Raw genomic sequence first — 22,763 nt, forward strand, 5'->3', positions numbered from 1 at the left:
TTTTCTTGTTTAAAATATAGTCTTACTTTTATTGCCTTACAGCCTATACTAAAAAGAACTGAATTAGTTTTAACCTCCAGACGGTTACTATAACTGTATTTAAACATGTATATTACAATGAGTAAAAATTAGACTCATTTTTTTAATATAAAAAGCAATTCTAACTGTCCATATTCCAGTTTAGATAGCATTCTAAATCTTAGAAACCAAATATTCCTTTTGGATGCCTATTATTATGTGGAATTTGGTCTTATACTGAAGAGAGCCAGTAGAGATTTTTTTATATTTTGGCAAAACCACCAACACTGGAAATAGTGAAATATTTTATCACAAAGCAATACTAAGAAAGAGTATAAATCAAAAAAATTTTAAGAATGTTAAACCCAAGAGTAAGAAAAATGTTCCTTAGTAACACACATATAACTTTTATTTTCTATTTTTCCTCAAATATATAAAGAAAAACACTACAGTGATTCAATTTAAAAATATGGTTATTTATATTGCAGCAGGCAATCTGTTGTGCATGAACTGAAGCCAACTTGGCTAAGTTTTGGAATGTACTCACTCAGTGTTTCAAACCAAGTACCAAACAAATTCATGTAGCCAAAGAAAGTTTTACTATTAAGTGATAATGTAATAATCTGCTTGGATTTCAGTAAAACATTGTCACCCTGAACTGGTCAAAATTTTTTCTATGAAGTCTATTAGTTTTTTTCCATACATACAACTCCTAATGTTTCACAAAAAAACAAAAAACAAACAAAAATGCTATAAAAATTCCAACTTCATAAAATTCATATGAAAACAAAATGAAAGAAAAAGCAGACTGCCAAATTCCCTTCACAAAAAAGACCAACATTCTCTGCAGTAATATATGACCACATGAAGTCAAGGTCTTTTCTGCTTTACAAATCCTTAGTGCTTGGATTAGATGTGTTGACATTTCACAACTAGACTCAAGATTCTTAAGTTGAATAATATTGCTGAGATTATTGGAGATAATCTCTTCCACTTCTGCCCCAAAGATTTATACACATGACTTGGTAATTTAACAACAGGCCATATCTCAGAAGAATAGAAAAAAATCTTTTTATAGCTGTAGGATAAGAGTAATATTTGATAATAAAAGATCATGAATCTTAGACAAAGATCTAACATCCTGAATGGGTACAAGGATGAATTCCAATGGACCACTTCCACCTGAAAAAATTTGTCTGGGTAGGCTACCAGTTTTACCATAAATATTTTAAAAATTCACATTTGCATAGTTATTTATACTAACTTAAAACACATGTATGGTTGTACATATAACTTTTTTATTCTTGAATAAAATACCTGTAGCTAGCAAATCTGAGGCACAAACCTAATTAATTTCACCAAATCAGTGATTCCAAGCTTTTGCTTTTCTTTAAAGATATAGGTGCCTCCGTGATTCTAAATATATGGCCCCAATTCCAGAAAAATGCCCATAACCAAAATTTTATACAATTTCAGAGCATTCAAAGATCTTGAATTAAGAACCCTATTGTAAACAGATTTGAGACTTCTGGAAGGCTTTGTTTTTATTTTTTTTATCTAAGGTTTCCTTGGTCCATAACTGAGGTAATGTTCTCTTGAAAGGAAAATCTGGCTCAACACCTAGAGTCAATTCAGACATTACTGAAGACCAAATGCATAGACCAGTATTTACTGGTTCCAACTTCCTTGTTGATATTTCCACAATTCCAGCTCTCTACTAGAGGTATGACATTGTTTTTGTCTCTCATTTTCTATTCCCAGGTCCAATCTGTCACAAGGAACTACAGATTTCTTTCTTTGAATATTTTCAAATTTTATTCCTGGATATTCCTACTGCCACTTAGCCTACACTTGTCTCAACTCATCTTGACTAAATGAGAAAGATTTCTTATTTCCCAGCTTCAAATCTACCTACAAATACTGCAAGCCACTATAAGATCAACTGTCTATTAAAAAATCTACTATAGTCACTATTTGTCTATGGTATTAAACACACTTTTCTGCCTAGGACTCAAGGTACATCAAAATATAATTTCCATACTATCTGTTCACCTTCTAAGTATTCCTTCAAACCCTCTACTCCAACCAGGAGTTGTACCTTCCCCATCCTATCTCTTCCTGAGCCTACCAATTGCTTTCCTTCTCTTCTTGCCTAAATCTTAAGGCTCAACTCAAATTTCTACCTCTACATGAGGTTGTCTTAAAACTACTAGATAAAGAACATCAAATAGTTTCTTTTATGAATTGCAGAGTTCTATAACATTCCTCTGTAATCTGATCATTCATGGTCATTTACTCTCCTTAGTCATCTCTCTAATTACATAATAAATTAAAATGAATTTCCAAAAGAATAATACCCTTTCATTCTCTTTTATCTTTCCCATTTGCCTGAAGAGTGGGCATATAGTAGATAACAAATATTCTTGAATACACTACATAAATTTTAGACTAATTAAAAATCTCTACATTCTTTCAGTATGTCTTCTCTTTTCAACCTCATAATATTCTATTGTTATATGCATTCCATATTTTTAAAAATCCCAATTATTTTCAAACTATGTAAAGAACAATTTCTAGGTAAAAGAAAAATCAAACTATTATTTACTTCTTATATTATCAAAGTAATCAAGGATTGCATTTAGTAAAATTATATCTTTTTAAAATTTTTTTTAGTTGTAGATGACACAATCTTTATTTTTATTTATTTATTTTTATGTGGTGTTGAGGATCCAACTCAGGGCCTCATGCATGTGAGGCAAGTGCTCTACCACTGAGCCACAACCCCAGCCCCATAAAATTGTATCTTAATATTAATTAAGATACAATTAATTAATATTAATATTAAGATACAATTAATAAAATTGTATCTTAATATTAATATCTTAATGTTAAATTATTTTAGACTCTTTCACTAAAATTGGGAATATTTGTGTTATATTAAAAAGAAGAGGCAATCAGAAAAGAAAAAAGCTATCAATCAGACACAACTAGAAAGTACACAATAACTCAGATAGTTTTTCACTTAGGTCTTCTTTTTTGTGTTTTAATCTCTTTGTTACTATTTAAGAAATGAGATTCTGCCCTCTTCTGGCTCCAAAAAGATTTACAAAAAAAAAAAAAAATTCAGAAGCGTGGAAAAGTCTTGTTTTATAGGCATTATTAAGCATACTTGATGAATTAATTCATGAGGTCTAATGTAGAATTAGTTCAATTATGCATTTCTCTCTCAATAAGTTCATGGTACTGGTAACACTTTTAATATGTTTAATGATTTTTATCCTCTTAGTAAAAGAGTGTAGTTAGAAAAAGAATTTTAATTTTAAGAATCATTTAAAATTTATTTCTATGGGGTATATTATATGCAGTTCATATTCAGGGATGACTATCTGGTCTCTGAAATTCCTCAAGATAAAGTAGGTATCAAAAAATGTTTTCCATTTTACACATCTTGTAAGAACTGATGAGACAGTATCTAATAAGTATTTCAAATATTTCTGATGAATACTACTGGAAATACATCTTCATAAAGAAATTCTTTAATACTTGATTTTTTTTCAAAAGAGGGTGGGAAATATTGAGCTGGACTCAAGATCACTGGTAGAAAAATACAGACTGCCAAAAATAAAGGAAGCAGTTGTCCAAAATATTTAAGAAAAAAAATCTACCAGCTTTGCAATTAAATGAATGTGGGAATAAAAAGATCCAAAGACAACTTGGCCGCTGATCGGCTGCAGAAACTTTTAAGTTCAGAAACACTAGTAGAAAATAGCAGGGAAGGTGACCGACTTTAGTTTTGGACATTCTGGGTTATCTTATAGAGTTCTGACCTCAAAGGGTTCAATAGGTTGAAACTATTTTCCTAACAATTCTAGGACATTAGCTATCTTTTCCACTTACATTCTTTTATGAGTATACAGTGGAGTTTTCCAGAGGCTATATGTTGTATAATATAACAACAGATTGAATACAGAGCAGATATAACAATTCAGCTGTCTTCTATTATCCAGCTAACTAAAAAGATCAGTAAAAAGTAACACAATGTCACTCTTCTCACAAGCTTTTGTTTTAGAAAATAATTATTTTAAATGAAAATGATCTATGCTGCTAAAACAGGGTTTTTTAGATGAATAAATATTTTTAAACAATTCTAAATTTTAATTTTTAATACAGTAGTTACCAACACATACAAATTGCTTTGGAATCATCAATATTTTTTAATTATTAGCTATCTGTCGGTAGGTAAATTTTTTTTTTTTCTTAAAGATGTATAATGGGCCCTCAGTGCAAAAAGTTTGAGAACTGCAGTTCTAAGGCATTCATGAAAAGATTTTGAGTAGGCAATTCAGAGATAGGTCTTGTCCTCTTATACATATTTTCTACATGCTAGTTGAATCTTCTTTTTAAGTATAAAGATCAAGTTACTCTCCTACTTAAAACTCTTCAATGGTATCTCATTATTTAAATTTTATGTTTGTAAGTAAAAAATAAACAATATTCTAGGTTCTGTGTTATTTTGCAACTCTAAACTCATTTGATTCTTTTACCAACCTTATTAACACAATTTTAAAAGTATGGAAAAAAGTACAGAGAAGTAAAAGAATTTGCCCAAGGTGACACAGTTACCAAGGTGGCAGAACCAGATTGATGCAAATCTCTACTGAATTAAAAACAAAACTTACACTTCCCATGCCTTTACAACAAGTATTTTAAATCTCACTCTGTACACCGACTGTCCCCACCCCCAGTCCCCCACACTTTAGGCTGGACTTCTTCACTCAATGCAGGATAAGTCTCACCCCAATGTCTTTGCAGGTGTTCACTGGACACACTTCCCATACCTCTTTACTTTACTGGCTTCTCCTCTTCTCACAGATCAACATATATACCTTGTGAAAACCTAGGTTGTCTGTTGAACATTACACATTTTTAAATGCTTAGAGCCCATGTGTGGGAAAACCCAAATACAAATTAATGGTAGAATCTGGCTTCTAACCACGGAAAACAAAATAGGATCAATCCCTTCATCCAAACAGAGCTAGAATGCAGGTTCCATGAATACTCCTATCTAGGACACAGAATCTAGAGAGTAGTGATATACAGAATATTCACAACGGCAACCACAAAAAAGTTTTCAGCAAGCAGTATGATCTTGTAACATTGGTACACTTTATGCTTGAATATAGCCCTTGCTGCTCTGCCACTGACTTATTTTTAAAATGGACATGTTTCTTTCTCCTTTTCTCTCCCTGCTCTTTCCTAATCTCTCCCCCTCACTAATCTCAGGGGAAACAGGATTACCTTTCTTCCTCATCATACGCAAAGTTATCTGTCCTTCAGCACACACACACCACAGGAATGAAGTAATTTAGACTTTGGGGATGGTACCAGAAGATCTCAGAAATGACTATCTCCCAAATTAACAAGTGAATTACAACTCTCAACAGAGAACACTTGGAATGTAACCTTTAAATCAACTCTTTATAAGCCGCCTGCTCCCCTAGATGGGAGAATCACAGTCTCTGGGACAGGAATCCTCTGTGCATCTCCTTTGCTACCAAAGCAATAAACCTTCTTTTTCCTTTTTCTCAAAACTAGTCATCATTATTGGATTGTCTATGGGGATAAGGACCAAGCTTTTGGTAACAACATTAGAATGAGAAGATTCAGGATTCCATGACGAGAGAGTGATAGCAATTCCTAACAGGGGCATCCTAAGCAGACCATTTGAGACAGGAAAGATACTGACTGTGACTTGCTTCTTGTGACTTGCCCATATTGTGAGACTTGTTCTTCATTCACTTGACAGTTTGTGAATTTCTTTATTTCTAAAGTTAGTGCTGCTTGCAATCAAATATTCTAATTAGCATAAGCTATAACCGATGTAAACCAACAAATTAAAACAATGTCATATGCCTTGAATTCACTGATGTGTTATTTCATATTAGAACAATACAGTGAAACATTACATTGTATACACACATATTACTCACTAATTTTATAAACTGATTACTTGGATTAGTGTCAAATATTGACATGGGTACCTTTTCCAAGGTGAGAAGATTTATTTCAGACTGTAGATGGATTTCTGGTTTGTTGCTTTGCTGATCCTTGAACTGTTGAAAGTCTTTCTCCAAAATCTTATACTTATTTTCAGCATCATTAAGCTGTATTTAAGAAAAAGTATTTGTAGCCACTTAAAGACAATCATAAGCAAAGTTTAATATTATAGAATTCAATAATATTATAGAATTCAAGTGTCTTTTTCTCCTTATTCTAAAGCATATCCAGAGTAGAAAATTTGGAAAATACATAAAGTATAAGGAGGACAATGAACATCTTCAATAATTAAAAAAACTGTATATCAACAGATTAAAAACTTTTTATAAGTAAAAAATTAAGAATCAGAGGGCTAAATAACTGAAGCAATGCCAAAGAGCTAGTGAACTAATCAGTAGTGAAGGCAAAAATAGAATTCAGATCATTTCATTCCCCAGAATAAGACTATAACAAAAGCAGTCAATACTTGTAAATTAATAGAGAGGTGGGGGTTGCCTTAGCACTACAATTTCCCTATGAACAGTTTCAAAAATATGTTTAAAAATTGAGGGTGTAAAGATGTTCTTTTAAAATCTGAGTTTTTTAAAAAAAATTTTTAAAGCATTCCCCCCACTTTTTTTAACTTTTATTTTCTAAATTTATTTTTATGTGGTGCTGAAGACGAAGCCAGTGCCTCACACATGATGCTAGGCTCTACCACTGAGCTACAACCCCATCTCAAATCTGAGGTTTTGTAATTAAATGTAAATAATGATCATTAAAGTCATTTTGGGGAACAAACTAAATGACTCCATCATTAGATATAACCTATTATTTCTTTCTTCAGATTTAAGACACAACAGACATTGAAATACTGAGAAAATCTGTAGCAAAAATGGAACTCAAATCATCACTGATAAAATGTTCTAATCAGGACATATCCAGTATCTTTAGGTAATGAGTTGTTCCATACATGAATAGTTTCCATGTAACTGAAGTTTAACTCTTTCAACATCAAAAGTTGAATAGAAACATTGTAAAGTATCTCCCTCATTTTTTTGTTTTAAACAAAAAACATAATAAACTTAATACTACATTTGGTAGTTTCTTCACCATTCATGGTATTATCATAAATAGCTGTTGTTACTATCAGGTTGTAAATCAACAAACTATTAAAGCATGTTGGGTTCTTTTCCTGTTGCCAAGTAGTCCACCAATTACAATGATTTTGAGTTCTGGTACCTGCTTTTTTCCACTTAAACACAGATACTTTATCTTCAATAGCTCTCACTGGTAAGTGTGTTTAACTGACTCTTCTACCTGTCTATTTAGAATTGCATATTTAATATGTTACCTAGTCAGAGTGATATCCTAAAAAGTTTTCCTTGTACATAAGATGTGAAATGTATATAGTCCTGGACTTGACAATTTGAACATCCTGGAAATTTCCTGTTTACCCCCTCATTCTTAGAATACTGATTCGAGAACAGAGGTGTACCCTGAGTAATTTTTCCACAATATTAGTTCTTTCTATGAAGGATCCTCTTACAAAAAATGTAAACTAATTATACCTGTCTTGGACAGGGCACAGATGTACTTTCCAAGGACTTTCCTGATGATTCTAATATATAGTAAGAGCTTTTGTTCTAGACAGTTAAACATTCCTGATAAGTAGAAGAGAAGCATTACTGGTGAATCCTATAACAGCTGCCCACTTTTACAACTTTTTCACCTTTTAAATTAGAACTCCAAAGTAACAATCAAATTCATATTTACAACTACGTAAATAATGTATCTATAACTGATTCTGAGCTGCTATGGAAACTACTCTTCATGCTAGAATGTACTGAAGACTTTAAAGGCATCCCTCAAACATACTAATTTTTACTGAAAATTTCCAAGAAATATAAAACTTAATTTTCAATAGCTTAGTCTTTTTCTCTATAAATATTTATTGAGTTCCTGTCACTGGTGACAACTGACCTGGATTCCAGGCATACGTCTATAAATCAAAACAGTTTTTATGGAGCCAATAATCTGACAGTGATTAAATTATCATACTTATGAAAATCAGATCTGATATATAATAAAAAAATAGGAAAGTAATATTCCATTAGAACATATAACAAAAACTTGACCTAGATTGGGGAGTGGGGGTCAGTGAAGATAAGTGATACTTTAGATGAAATCTAGAGTTCATGGGGCCCAGAAAAAGCAGCACACATAAATATCTTACCAGGGAAGTAAGGATCAGTGTGGCAAGAAGGAACACAACAGAATTGAAAAATTAGTAGATGAGATTCAAGACAGGCTGGTACAAACTATGCAGATACTTGTGGGGCAACGTAATGATTCTGATCTTTATCCTATGAACAGTAAGGAAACACTGAAAGGTTTTAAAAAAGAAGGGTTTTATCATCCCCAAATTTCAAAACTATTCTGGCTGTCACATAAGATTAGATGAGCCCATCTCTGAAATACAGAACTCTTATAGGAAGAAGGTCAGGTATAAATGGGAAGATCATGTAGGATTTAAAACATCCTTTAGGGGCTGGGGATGTGGCTCAAGCGGTAGCGTGCTCGCCTGGCATGCGTGCGGCCCGGGTTCGATCCTCAGCACCACATACAAACAAAGATGTTGTGTCCGCCGAAAACTAAAATAAATAAATATTTAAAAAAAAAAAAAGAGTAAATGCTGAGGCTTGCAATTCTTTAAAAAAAAATAAATAAATAAAATAAAACATCCTTTAAGACATCCAAGTAGAGATGTCCAAAAGATAATGTAGTATATGAGACTCAAGGGTATAGGAAAGGTTTTGAATATAAATTTGAATGCCCCAAATGTACCTACAGATTGTCTCTGAAGTCAGATTATTTAGTAGAAAGTAAGTCCTGAGCTTGGACAATGTTCAACATTTAATAACTAGATAAAGAAAGATCAGCCTGAGAAACAGCTTTAAGGGACACCAGAAAAGTGGAGGAAAATAGAGTGGTGGTATAGAAGTCAGGAAGAGAACATATAAAAATAAGGACAGTAGTGTTGATCATGTTACTAAGTTTTAATAAGATGAGAAATGAGAAATGCCCACTAAACTTAGTGACTCATCCACCAGTGGCTTCTCTGACAAATGGGGACAGAAAGCCAAGTGGGATGCGTTAAGAGGTGAGGAAATGGAGAGGACATAGACAATTTATGAAGTCTGATTCTCAACTAAACTCTGTCCAGTGCCACATTAGTATCTACATTTACTAAGAGGAGATTTATCAGAAAATCATTTTATATTAGAAGTCACCCTAAAATACAGTAGTTCCTCACAAAGTTATAAAGTCAGGAAAAGTCTTCCAATATAGCCTTAGCTTTAACTCAGAAAAACAAGATCTAGGGCTGGGGATATGTAGCTTAGTGGTAAGAGTTTGCCTGGTGTGTGTGAGGTCCTGGGGTTCAACCCCTAGCACTACCAAAAAAAAAAAAAAAAAAGAAGAAGAGGAAGAAGAGGATGAGGAAGGAGGAGGAGGAGGAGAAAAACAAGATCCAACTTAAAGTAAATCTGAATCACAGTGTAATAAATATGATAAATAGCTCAAACCACAGTAAATGGTATCATTAGTGAGCTAATAAACGCTAAGTGTAAGATGATGACAACCTGCTGTTGAAGTCGGTGCTTATCCTCTTCTAGCTGCTTGATCTTTAACCTTTCCAGCTCTACTTGGTGAATACAGTCTTCTTTGGCCCTACGGACACAGTCCTGAAGTTCTTGCATGTTCCGTTCACGTTCTGATTGTAGTTCCTTTTTCTCTCTTTGAAGCTAAAAACAAAAGCATCTCTAAGAGGCTGGCCTGTTGGAAGCTGCATTATACTGTTGGATAGTCTATTATCCATATATTTAGTCAAATGTTCAGAATATTTATAAATCATCTCTTTTAGTTATCAATTAATGTTTATACTGATTTTATAATTTTTGATCATCATTTAATACTAATAAGTAAATAAAAAATCCTTATACAATTTGTATAAATTCAGCTGACAAGGCCCTAAGCACTTACAATTCCCACTGGAATAAAGTCCTATTTTATTATATAAACAAATGTGCTCAAATTTAATTTCCTTTATTAACAACTTCAGACTCCCTGCCTAATCACTCAGAGGATATATTTAAAATTAAACAACTACAAACAAAGATGTTGTGTCAGCCAAAAACTGAAAAAATTAATATTAAAAAATTCTCTCTCTCTCTCTCTCTCTCTCTCTCCCTCTCTCTTTAAAAAAAAAATTAAATTAAATTAAACAACTAAATCATCAGGAAATTACAGAAACTATATAATGGCAAGGTTAGGGTAATTTGCTAAGAAAATTTTAAGAAACACTATGGTTAGAGAAGGGACACACAAATTTAATGGGAGAAAATTCTAATCATTTTTCAAGGGTAAAACTTAGTTAAGATCTAAGAAAAGCTAATTTAGCATAATACTAACACAAGCTCTCATGCTTCCTTGGGATATAATCTTTAATGGACAATAAAGAGGAAAATTCCCTTCTCTCTGGAAAAAAAATTAGAATTATATGCTCCCATTTTATGCTACATTTTCTTTTTCTAGGCAGTGTAACTATCCATTCCTTCTACATAATTTTAACCAAAAACCTTCAATATTGAAGAAGTCAGCTAAAGTTGAGTAAAATAGTTAACTAGTTCAAGTCACACTTTTGTATCAGTTCCTAACATTCTAACACATCAAACATTCTTTACCTAGGTGAAGTTTTCCCCACAATGTCTGAAGAACAATTTCCATGAAATATAGTAAGTATAGAGCAAAAATAAGTAAATGGTATGAATTTCATAGACTATGAAATAAGAATATACGATAGATGAATGAAATACCTCTGTTTCTGCACTGGCAAGCTGTTGTTCTCGTTTTTCTAAGTCAATTAGGGTTTTTTGAAGTTTTCCTTCTAAAATGCTATATTCAGCCACCTAAAATACAGTTAAAGAAAAGTTACCTTAACACTCTCTCCACATTCAAAGCACACACAAATTAAAAAATACATATCGTTTCACTGAAATACAATCCGAAAATAGGAAATAGTCAAACTACAGGAACCAATCCAAAGCAGAAATTTCTTCTACCCTAAGAAGGGGAGACCATTTTGTTTATGTTTGCATATCTACAGTGGTATTCAGTTTCACAAGGAAGCCCACTCTTCTACTGGGCAAAACCAGACTACTAGTAAAATCTTGTGCTCAGTCAAAACCTAATTCCTTAAAATCTTCTAGTGTTCCTTTGAAGCCCTCTCCACGTATACTCTCTTGTCTTAGAACTAATCCATTTGCTAGTGAGATCAGCTAGTAAGGTACACAAGTTAGTTATATTCATTCAAATCTGACTTTTTATTACATTCTAGTCAAAGTTCCTGATTAGGCCCCTGGACTAGTACCAATTTCTTTAGAGATAAAGACTACCTTTAAGGAAAGTCCTGTTCAGGATAAGAGGCCTACCTGCTTGACCTATACAGGATGCAGGATTCTCCTGGTTTTTCTTCAATTTAGGCTGATTACTTTTTATGAGAATTTTCAAAACCAATTTTTCTCCTCTTTTACTAACTAGTATCCAGGTCTAAAGCCCCATCCCAATCTTCTCTTTCTAGTTGACAATAAATCCCTGATTTGACACTCCTTAGAAGCCTACCCTTTAATCCTATTTTTCTATCCTTGGAAAGAGAAAAGAAAATGTTTCAACACACATTTGAGCATGGGGACAGCCATCATCATACATCTCTTCCTAGTTTTTTTTTTTTTCTTTTCCAAGATAAATACAAGTTTCAACAATTATTCATAGGTTATAATTTCTACATTATCTACTATCTTGAATTTAATGCAGAGTTGAGGTTCTTTTTTTTTTTTTTTTTTTTTTTTTGGTAGGGGGGTACCAGGGATTGAGCTCAGGGTCACTCAACCAATAAGTGACATCCCCAGCCCTATTTTATATTTTATTTACAGACAGGGTCTCACTGAGTTGCTTAGTGCTTAGCTGTTGCTGAGGCTGGCTTTGGACTTGAGATCCTCCTGCCTCAGCCTCCTAAACTGCTAGGATTACAGGCATGCACTAGTGTGCCCACTTCAAAGTTCTCTACTAAGTACTAAATGTGATATACAGATGTAACATCACTAGTTCAGAGACCAAAGACCATGTATTGCTAAAGACTAGGTTGACCCTTATGCATGGTGGCACACACCTGTAATCCCAGTGAATCGGTAGGCTGAGGCAGGAGTTCTGCAAGTTTGAGGCCAGCCTCAGCAAATTAGCAAAGCATTATCTATGCAACTTAGTGAAATCCTGTTTGTTTCAAAATAAAAAATAAAAAGGGCTGGGGATATAGCTCAGTAGTAAAGTGTCCCTGGGTTTGATCCCTTGTACAAGATTAAAAAAAAAAAAAAAAAAAAAAAAGACTAGGACAACCAAAGTCGGTTGACTTATCTAAAATTGCCTTTGCTAATTAAAGATCTCAGTTACACTGTTAATTAATATCAAAAAGTTCCTAGTGCTTGTTTGTAAATCTGGCACAAGCACAAGCACACTCATTGTCCAAATGACTCTCTTAAACTAACTGCAGAATGTGACACCTTCATTTAATGATTTAGGCCTAATAAACCAAAGCATCAGGATTATTTCTATATTAACTCTGTGAACTCTACCTAAAAATATGTTAAGCATGTCTTCCATTCTTCACCAAATCATTAATACAAATACCTAAATATTTGTTTTTCAGAGTGTTGTCTCAGGATGCCTTCTCTTGCACAACATAACCTCACGGATGATCTCATCTTCCTACTACCATCACATACACCAAGAACTTCCAAATTACATTACAAAATCAAACCTCCCTCCTGAATTTCAGTTTTACAGACCTAAATACCTGTTGAATATATCAATATTTTTCTTATATCTTAAACTCAAAAATGTATAAAAACCTGAAATCATAATCTTTTTAACTAATATTTATTGTATATCTAGCATATGTAGGGCAAAATAAAATTGAGTGGAAATGATATTCTAAAAATGATATTCTCAGGGAAGGCAAACTATATGTAAGTGTGTGAATATTTAATATAAGTTTAATAATATGCTATTAAAAATAAATCAGAATTGAGAAGACAGTTATAGAGAGATAGAAGAGGGACACTACCTTAGATAAGGTACAGAGAAGACCTCACTGAGATTATTCTAAGCAGACATCAAAATTATCTTTGAAAGAAGAGAATCCATAGATCCTGATGAGAGGGGTGGCTTAGCATGTTTGAAGAATTACAAGGAAGCCAGTAACAAGACTAACCGGAGGTGGAAAAGGAAGCTAGGGTACAGATCACATAAGGCCTTGGAGGTCCTGGTAAGAACTCTTTTAAGTTTTATTGTAAAGTGTGAATGTCAGTAGGATGAGTTTCGAACAGAGGAGTATATAATTCTGTCTTAAATTCTAAAAGCTGTACTCTTGTGCCAGGATAGATAAAATAAGGATTAGGGGCCAGGAATAAATGAGAGCTACCAATGTTAAAAAGTAACTAGTATTCTTAGAAGCAAGGCCATGATGGCTTAAACTAGGGAAACAGTGATGGAGGTGATTGTAAATGGTTACTTTGCACAATACATTCTGAATGTGTAGCCAACAGGATTTGCTAACAAACTAAATGTTCAATAAAATAGTCAAAAGTTACTTGGTTTGTAGCCTAAACAGTTAACTAAAAGTTTTGTCATTTATTAAGATGGAGAATCAACAGGAGCAAATTTACGGAGGACATAAGATAAAAACTTTAATTTTAGACATATTAAATTTGAGATGCATACTAGACAGCAAACTGGCAATATAGTGAAGGCAGTCATGTAATGAGCTGCACAGTCCAGGAAAGAAGCTGGAGATGGAAGCAGAGGGGAGGGGGTGGGTGTGTATAATGTATATGATTTGATGTATGCAATGCTGATAGAGTGGAGAGCAAAACAATATTTAGAAGTTGACTCTAACATGAAAATTGGGAAGGGGAGATAAATCAGCAGAATATAGGAGAGTACAATCAAGAAAGACAAGTAGAGGAAGCATTTAAGAATGGAAGAGATGAAACTGGATGTTATTTGGTAAGAGAAAAATTGTGTGAACTGATTAGAGAATGAATTCACTGAAGAAGAAAGGATTGTAGAGCAGCACCAAAGACCCCTCAGTTAGGCTTGAGGATGTAAACCATTAACATCATCTCTTCTCCACCCATTCCTTCTTCTCCATAATCCTATAGCTGTTATCTTACAGTCTTCATTTTCATTTATAAATAGTTCTCCCATTTTCCCAGAATTTAGTTTCACATTCCTTTGTTCCATCCACTATTCTTTCATCAGAATGACTGTTTGAAATAAAAAATGTGATCATGTCATTTCTTTATATAAAAATTTTCATTAAAAAAAAAGTTTCTCAAATTGCTACCTTGAGAAAGGTTCAGATCATCATCTGAACCACTGAATATGAAAAATTAAGTAATTATCTTCTCTTGTCTTCTAAAACAGTCTACCAGCCTAGATGCACAAGAGAAAGTTAATTCATTACCGACAACATATGCCTAAGGACATGAGGGTTTCATTCTCTCAGAGAACCCTGACTGGAAAAGCCTATAGTTGGATGTGGGGAGAGGGAAGGACAGGTTGAAGGGTCAAGATCTAAATGATCTTATTTTCTACTTCTACTACACACTATTTTCTAAATGCAGACCCTATTTCAAACTTTTCTGCCTTTGTTCAAGGGAATGTCTCTATTTGGAATGCCCTTTGGGTCCACTTGGTGATATCTACTAAATTTCACCAAAGTGAAAACATGATCTTAAACACTTAAGTCATATGCTCCCTTATGTATGAATGATGTACTCCTTTGTGAGTACATGATAACTATCTTTAGTCACATGTAAGAGTTAAACACTATCTCAGCTGTTTCAAAAGGCAGAATAGGAACCAAGTGTGCATATAACTCCTTCAGGTAAACTTTCAAAACATTAATGAAGTAAAACATTGTCTCAAAAAAACCGTAGTTGAAAAAATAAAAATAAATTAATAGAAAGGGTTCAATCATTATGGACATAAACAAATGTTATAGTGAGAGTCTCACAGAATTTGGCTTCAAAAAATTTCATCACACTGAAGAAAAAATTGTTTCTCTCTATTGACTTGAATTTTAAAGACCACATCATATGTTAACACATCCTAGTTCACAATATTCTTTCAATATAGGGCACTTTAAGATAAAATATTCAATAAAGTACTTAGTCTCAAAATGCACTTAGGTTGAAAGAACATGGTAAATTCAAATCTACCTTTTCAATGACTAATATCAATTAGTTCAATTATTTATTAAGCAAGCATCATGTTTTCTGACTAGAGTTACTAATGGGCCAGGAGATCAGTAATTCAAGCTGAAATGGTCAAAATAGTTATATACAAGGAAACCAAATAAAAACTTCAACTAAAAAGATCATTTTGTCATTATTACCAAATGACAATGAACTTGCCTTTTAAACTTCTTTTTTTATTGCAACAAAAAGTCCAATTATGGCTTTTGACAAATAATAACAATTTTATTAACTTTTCAAATTGGTTTATCATTTGACTTTTACAAACCTCAATACAAAAAAAAATTTTAATATAGAAAAAAATGATTCAAGAATCAACCTGCTTAAGCTTATGAAGACAAACAACAATAAGTGTTGGCGAGGATGTGGGGGAAAAAGGTACACTCATACATTGCTGGTGGGACTGCAAACTGATGCAACCAATTTGGAAAGCAGTATGGAGATTCCTTGGAAAACTCGGAATGGAACCACCATTTGGCCCAGCTATTCTTCTTCTCGGACTATACCCAAAGGACTTAAAAACAGCATACTATAGGGACACAGCCACATCAATGTTTATAGCAGCACAATTCACAATAGTTAAAACTGTGGAGCCAACCTAGATGTCCTTCAGTGAATGAATGGATAAAAAAAATGTGGCATATATACACAATGGAATTTTAATCAGCATTAAAAAAGAACAAAACCATGGCATTTGCAGGTAAGTAGATGGTGTTGGAGAAGATAATGCTAAGTGAAGTCAGCCAATCCAAAAAAAAAAAAACAAATGCTGAATGATTTCTCTGATATAAGGAGGTTGACACATAGTGGGGTAGAGAGGGAGAGCGTGGGAGGAATAGATGAATTCTAGAGAGGGAAGAGGGGTAGGAGGGTAAGGAAGAGGGCAGGGGATTAGCAAGGATGGTGGAATGCGATGGACATCAATATACAAAATACATGTTATGAAGACTTGAATTGGGTATCAACATACTATATATACAAACAGAGATACAAAAATTGCGGTGTATATGTGTACTAAGAATTGTAATGCAAAAAAAAAAAAAAAAGTAGAGGGAAGTGAAAGGAGGGAAAGGCAGGGGATGTGGGGATAAGAAAGGTAGTAGAATAAAACAGACATTATTACTTTATGTGTATATGTGACTGTATGACCAACATGATCCTACAATATGGATACTCAGAAAAATGAGAAATTATATCCCCTCTATGTATGATATATCAAAGTATATAAGTATATTCTACTGACATGTTTAACTAATTTAAACAAATAAAAAATTAATTAAAAAAAAGAAATTAAAAGAGACCAATAGGATGGAGGAAAAAGGATTGGAGTGAGGTAAGAAGAGAGGTTACTGGGGTACTGGAAAGTGAAACTGATCAAATTACATTTTTTATGTATGCAAAAATATGTCACAATGATACCCATCATTCTGTATAACAAATATGTACCAATAAAATTTGTGAAAATTCCAAAAAATAAAAAAAATAATTAACCTGCTTAGTTTTTAAAGGATAGTGAAAATTTCAAAACATTAAAATATTGTCTAGTTCCCTTTGATTTAATTAGTATAACATGAGTTCTGTACCTATTATTTAATATGAAACTCATATTTATATTAATTATAATTAATCATAATTATAATTATAATTAAGTAATATGAAACTCATATTAAGTAATAAAAAACTAGTCTAGTATTTAAAATATATGTGAAGGATTTTAATTCTCATTTTTGTTATCTAAACATTACCTTAAAATGGAGTTTCTGAAGTAGCCTTCTCTTCTTTTAGCTTTTTTCAAACTTTGTTATTCAAATTTCTAATGACTGAGAATTAAGTTAGAAAAAGCTGAAATGGTATTTTGAAAGTCAAAGGCCCAGAGGACTCTGTTTCCCCAAGAGTTCTCCTCTATAAACCCAGATTGAACAATAGGCAGCACAGGACTATGATCCCTAAGAGACAGGAGGCAAACCCTACAATAATTATAGTTTACTGTCTGGGGGCAGTTTCTGGACTGAAGCTCAAGAAAGGGCAACACCTGCCATCTTGCTGAGTAGAGGAAAGAGACTGCAAAGGCAGAGGCAACTGGAATTTGTGAGAAGAGGAAGATGCAGAGAGAGTAAACAAAGGAGACCTGCAGAGTCATCCCCTGAAACCTGAGGTCGTGTACTGATTAACCACTTATGAGAGTATTTTTGAAATCTTAATGTTGAAATATTTGAAAAAAGTCTCACTGTCAGGGTTGTTTCATTAAATAACTTGAGTGTAAATGGACAAATACTGAACTTCTGCTACTGGCATAAGATTGGACAGTCTGACGATATCCTTTTTTAAGATGTGGTTTAGTTCATGATTTATTTCTAAAAATAGCTCAAAAGTTTTAGAGGCTTTTAATTAACTTTCAGGTTATAATATAATTTTTACATACACTTTTAAATGTGCTATTTTCTTTTTCATAAAGAGGCATGCTTTTTCTCTAAAGTATTCATTTTATACAATTTATATATATTTTTGAATTGGTAGTACCTATGTAAATTTCAAAATCCAAAAAGTACAAACATCTTACAGTGAAAAGCCTCCCTCCTGCCCTAACATATTCATTAATTTCTTCCATTCAACACATACCAAGGATAATTAATTTATTCCTTTCAAATATTATCCTCAATGTAGATGCAAGATATTATCACTAATATTCTTACTTCTCCCCTTCAATTGTAATTGAAATTATTACCTTTTTTTTCACTAGTGATTCTCTTTCTCGGTCCCTTTTTTTCCATTCCTCTGCAAGAGCCTGCATATGAGCCAATTCTTTCTGCTTTAGCTACAAAAAGAAAAATCAAGTCACCTCAATAACCTCCAAATATTTAAATGAATCAATTGTTCTAAGTTAACTAATACTGATCAATAATTTATTCATTTATTTTTGCCACAGGCATTTTATATATTATTAAAAAAACAAGCCATGCACAGAGGTGCATGCCTGTAATTCCAATGGCTCAGGAGGATATGAGCTCCAATCCTGCCTCAGCAATAGCAAGGTGCTAAGCAACTCAATGAGACCTACAAAATATGCTTGAGGCATGTAATATCCATATCAGTAAAGTATAAAGTAACATGAGTTCTGTTTCCTAACCCTTGTCTGGAGACTGAAGGTACCACATTCTGGGTATATTAAATAAGAATTTGAGATTAAAGGAATAACTGTAATTCTTAACTTTGCCCAACAATAACAGACAAAACTGAGTTACATCCTTCTGAGTAGCCTCTGCCAAACTGTTCAACTATGTTTTTATTCTCAAACTTTCTGTAAAGAGTAGGACATTGTTGGCATTCAAATAAACTATGAAACATCAAGAGAAAATCCTGCCTTAGAAAGAGAAAAATATACTAGGCACACAAAAAACATTTTTAAGTAAAATTTACAAAGCAACCTGATTTTCAAAAATGTCTTCTTGCATCTCCTTCCACATTTCTAGCTCAAGTGCTGCTTTGTATTCTAAGGTTTCACGTGGCTCTGTCTGGATCTCTGAATTACAAGGTGCTGGAGGAAGAGAAGATGGCTTCTGTTGTACAGCAGATAAAACCTAAAGTATAAATGAAAAGCACATTTCAACAAACAAAAGTATAAATATTAGATCTGTTTCAAGGAGTAACATGACAACACTCAATTATATTTACCTGAGATGAATCAGAGACAAAAATTTCACGCATTTTTACTAGTCCATAATCTTCTAGAGTCACTGTGTAAGACAGATCTACTATTCTATTATTTGATCTACAAATGAAACAAGAAATATTTTTAACTTTGTGAACACTTTTGTATAACTTTTCTTTTTATTACCCCAGAGCTGCAGTGTTGAGGAATAAGTAACATTTCTTAAACCCGACTCTATTTCTGCTGAAACTGCAGCAGCCTCTAGGAGCTTTAAGATCTTCTGTATTTGTGATTTTACTGGATCATCACAAACATCCTACTAAATACCTACCTATATTACTACAAAATGACTTAAACAAATGCACACTGTTATTGAAAAATTGAATATAAAAGGCAAAATTTTAATAAATCTTACTGTCCACTGTAGATATATATACAAACATATACACTAACAGTTCGTCCTTTTTTCCTATTTTCACGTCATAAACCTTAATTCAAAAATGTGTGATTTAAAAAAAATGTGTGATTTTTATTTTTATTTTAGGATCAAACCCAAGACCTTGCACATTCTACAACTGAGCTATGTCCCCAGCTACAACTTTTGTATTCTAAGGTTTCATGTGGCTTTGTCTGGATCTCTGAAGGACAAGGTGCTAGAGGGTTTTTAAAGATGGGTTTGTGGGTTTTACTGCCTAAATGAATTTATGCAGTACAATATATTTAATAGTTCTCCTATTCTTTTTTTAAAAAATATTTTTTAGTAGTTGATGGACCTTTATTTCTTTGTATGTGGTGCTGAGAATCGAACCCAGTGCGTCACACATGCTAGACAAGCGCGCTACCACTGAGCCACAACCCCAGCCCATCCTATTCTTGATTATATAATTTACTCTGAAATCTTCTATCTACTTTTCCTGGGATATACACATTCATATAAATCTTTTTTTTTTTTCTTTTCACTAATGGGTTTTGAACTCAGGGACATTCTATCAGTAACTGACATCCCCAGCCCTTTTTATTTTTGAGACAAGTTTTGCTGTTACAGAGGCTGGCCTCAAACTTGTGATCCTTCTGCTTCAGCCTCCCAAGTAGTTGAGATCACAGGCATGCACCACCACACAGGGCATGTACAAATTTTTTACAGGATATAATCACTATTTATTCTAGGTTAATTTCCAGAAGTATATATTATTTGGGCCATAATGAGTTCTCCTCTGTATTAAAGAGCTGTAGGTAATATTTATCATTAAATAATAAAAAATAAGGCAACACATTAAAGAGAAATAAATTGTTGCTTTTGGGTACTAGGAATTGAACCCAGGGGTACTTAATCACTGAGTCACATCACCAGCCCTTTTTATTTTTTATTTTACTTTATTTTTTTTGTGGTACTGGTGATTGTACCAAGGGCCTTGTACATGCGAGGTAAACACTCTACCAACTGAGCTATATCCCCAGTCCCTTAATTTTTATTTTGAGATAGGGTCTCACTAAGTTGCTTAGGCCTTCACTAATTTGCTAAGGCTGACTTTGAACTTGCTGAGATCCTCCTACCTCAGCCTCCCAACTCACTAGGATTACAGGCGTGCGCCACCACTCCAGGCTGAAAAATAAAACTAATAATCAAAACACATGGTTTTTCCCTAACTCAAATATACCAGTCCAAAGAAAACTTTAATGAATCTCATACAATTAGAATTCTTAATTAGCCAACTTTTAAATTTTCTTCTCACAAATCTTAGAAAAAATTAATAAAGTAAAATGAACCACTATTGTATCTGAGAGAAACTCCTGAGCATATCTGAAGTTCTCACTTAGGTAAATTTGCAAAAACTTCTCTGTCTACAAAGCAGGACAATAAAAGCAATATTCAAAACAGGCAGACAACATTACAATAGCTACTATTATTAAAAGAACACTAATTTTTAAAAGAGATTTTTCCAGTAATAGGACTCAAAACAAACAGAATTGTTAACTATTTGATTCTCCAAGACACCTGTTCCACACCTTCCAAGTGAATAAGATTTTGCTAAATCTTTCAGCCTCTGGAAGTAGCTACAGATGGGGAGATATAAAAAAAGAAATTTCAAGATCTCAGATTTTTACAGTCATTTCCTTTTTCTTTCTCATTATGCTTTAAAAACAAAGAAAAATAGTGTATAATGTTAAGCTGAATATAATTTTTATTAATTAAAAAATAATTCAATAAATATGTTGGTTAAAATATGTGAAATAATCAATTTTTTTATTTTGACAATGAAATTCAGGGCAAAAAAAAAATTACTTTGTGGTTCTGGGGATTGAACTCAGGCCTTCACACATGCTAGCTATAGAGCTAAATATCTTCAGGCTTATTTTAAAAATTGCCTCTGACAAGAGGAGGAAATAAAACGGATACAAATAGTAAAAGAAGTCATCAAATGACCAGCTTGCAGATAATAGGATACTATACTTAAAAGGTCAAAAAAAAACTCCACCAGAAGACTTATACAGGTAATAAAGAAATCCAGCAAAAGAGCAGGAGATCAAATGAAAACAGAAAATAACAATATCTTTTCTATACACCAATAATGAACCTGCTGAAAAAAAAATTCAGGAAAATAATTATATTCACAATATCCTCAAACAATAAACCCAAACAAATATTAAAAAAAAAAAAACCAAAAAACCAAAACCTAGGAATAAATCTAACCAAAAAGATAAAAGACAACAATGATGAAAATCAGAAAACACTGAGAAAAGAAATAGGAGAAGACACTCGAAGACAGAAAGACCTCCTATGTTAATGGAGAAGCAGAATTAATATTGTTTAAATGGCCATATTGCCAGACATGGTAGTACACACCTGTAATCCCAGCAGTTGGGAAGAACCCCTGGGTTCATTCCCCAGTACCAAAAAAAAAAAAAAAAGGCCATATTACCAAAAACGATCTTCAAAGCAATCCCCACCAAAATACCAATGATATTCTTTAGAAAACTAGAAAAAAAAGAATTTCTAAGATTCATATAAAAGAATTAAAGACCCAAAATAGCTAAAGCAATTCTGAACATAAAGAACAATGATGCAGACATGATAGTACTAGCCAGAATATATAAAGATCTCAAAAAAAAAAAAAAAAAAAAAAACACCCAAATAACCCAAGCAGTAAATTAGCAAATGGACTAGATATTTCTCAAAAAAATTCAAATGGCCAACAAATATATGAAAAAATGTTCAAGATCTTTAGCAATTAGGGAAATGCAAATCAAAACTACACTGAGATTTCATCTCACTACAGTAAGAATGGCAATCATCAACAATACAAGCAATAAATGCTGGCAAGCATATGGGAAAAAGGAACATTTATACATTGCTGGTAGGACTGTAAAATGTACAACTATGGAAATCTGTAGGGAGCTTCCCTAAAAGACTAGAAACAGAAGTGCTATATGAACCAATTACACCTCTTGTTGGCATTTTCCAAAGGAAAGTCAGCATACTACAGCAATGCATGCATACCTATGCTAATAGCAGCACAATTTACAATAGCCAAGTTATAGAACCAGCCTAGGTGTCCATCAACAGATGAATGGATAAAGAAAATATGGGACATGTATACAACAGAGTTTTATTTAGCCATAAAGAAGAAAAAATTATGTCATTTGCTGAAAAATGGATGGTACTGAAGAGCATAATGTTGAACGAA

The 22,763-nt window shown here is 33.0% G+C and overlaps 1 protein-coding gene across 4 annotated transcripts in view; it reads right to left on the reverse strand.

The window, feature by feature from the left end:
* Cep120 (centrosomal protein 120) overlaps positions 1-22,763 on the reverse strand; it is a 78,594-nt gene that overhangs the window by 15,761 nt on the left and 40,070 nt on the right. For all 4 annotated transcript variants that reach the window (XM_046460167.2, XM_058584203.1, XM_046460168.2 and 1 more), the window contains 6 exons: positions 19,101-19,197; positions 18,854-19,006; positions 18,154-18,243; positions 10,932-11,024; positions 9,699-9,860; positions 6,060-6,182 (listed from right to left, as the gene is read on the reverse strand). In XM_046460167.2, the coding sequence (XP_046316123.1) occupies positions 6,060-6,182; positions 9,699-9,860; positions 10,932-11,024; positions 18,154-18,243; positions 18,854-19,006; positions 19,101-19,197 (718 nt within the window). The remainder of the gene's footprint in view (positions 1-6,059; positions 6,183-9,698; positions 9,861-10,931; positions 11,025-18,153; positions 18,244-18,853; positions 19,007-19,100; positions 19,198-22,763) is intronic.

This window comes from Marmota monax, unplaced genomic scaffold (assembly GCF_021218885.2).
Source record: "Marmota monax isolate L192 unplaced genomic scaffold, Marmota_monax_Labrador192_F-V1.1 WCK01_AAM20220418_F8-fsc00006, whole genome shotgun sequence".
NCBI classification, from domain to species: domain Eukaryota; kingdom Metazoa; phylum Chordata; class Mammalia; order Rodentia; family Sciuridae; genus Marmota; species Marmota monax.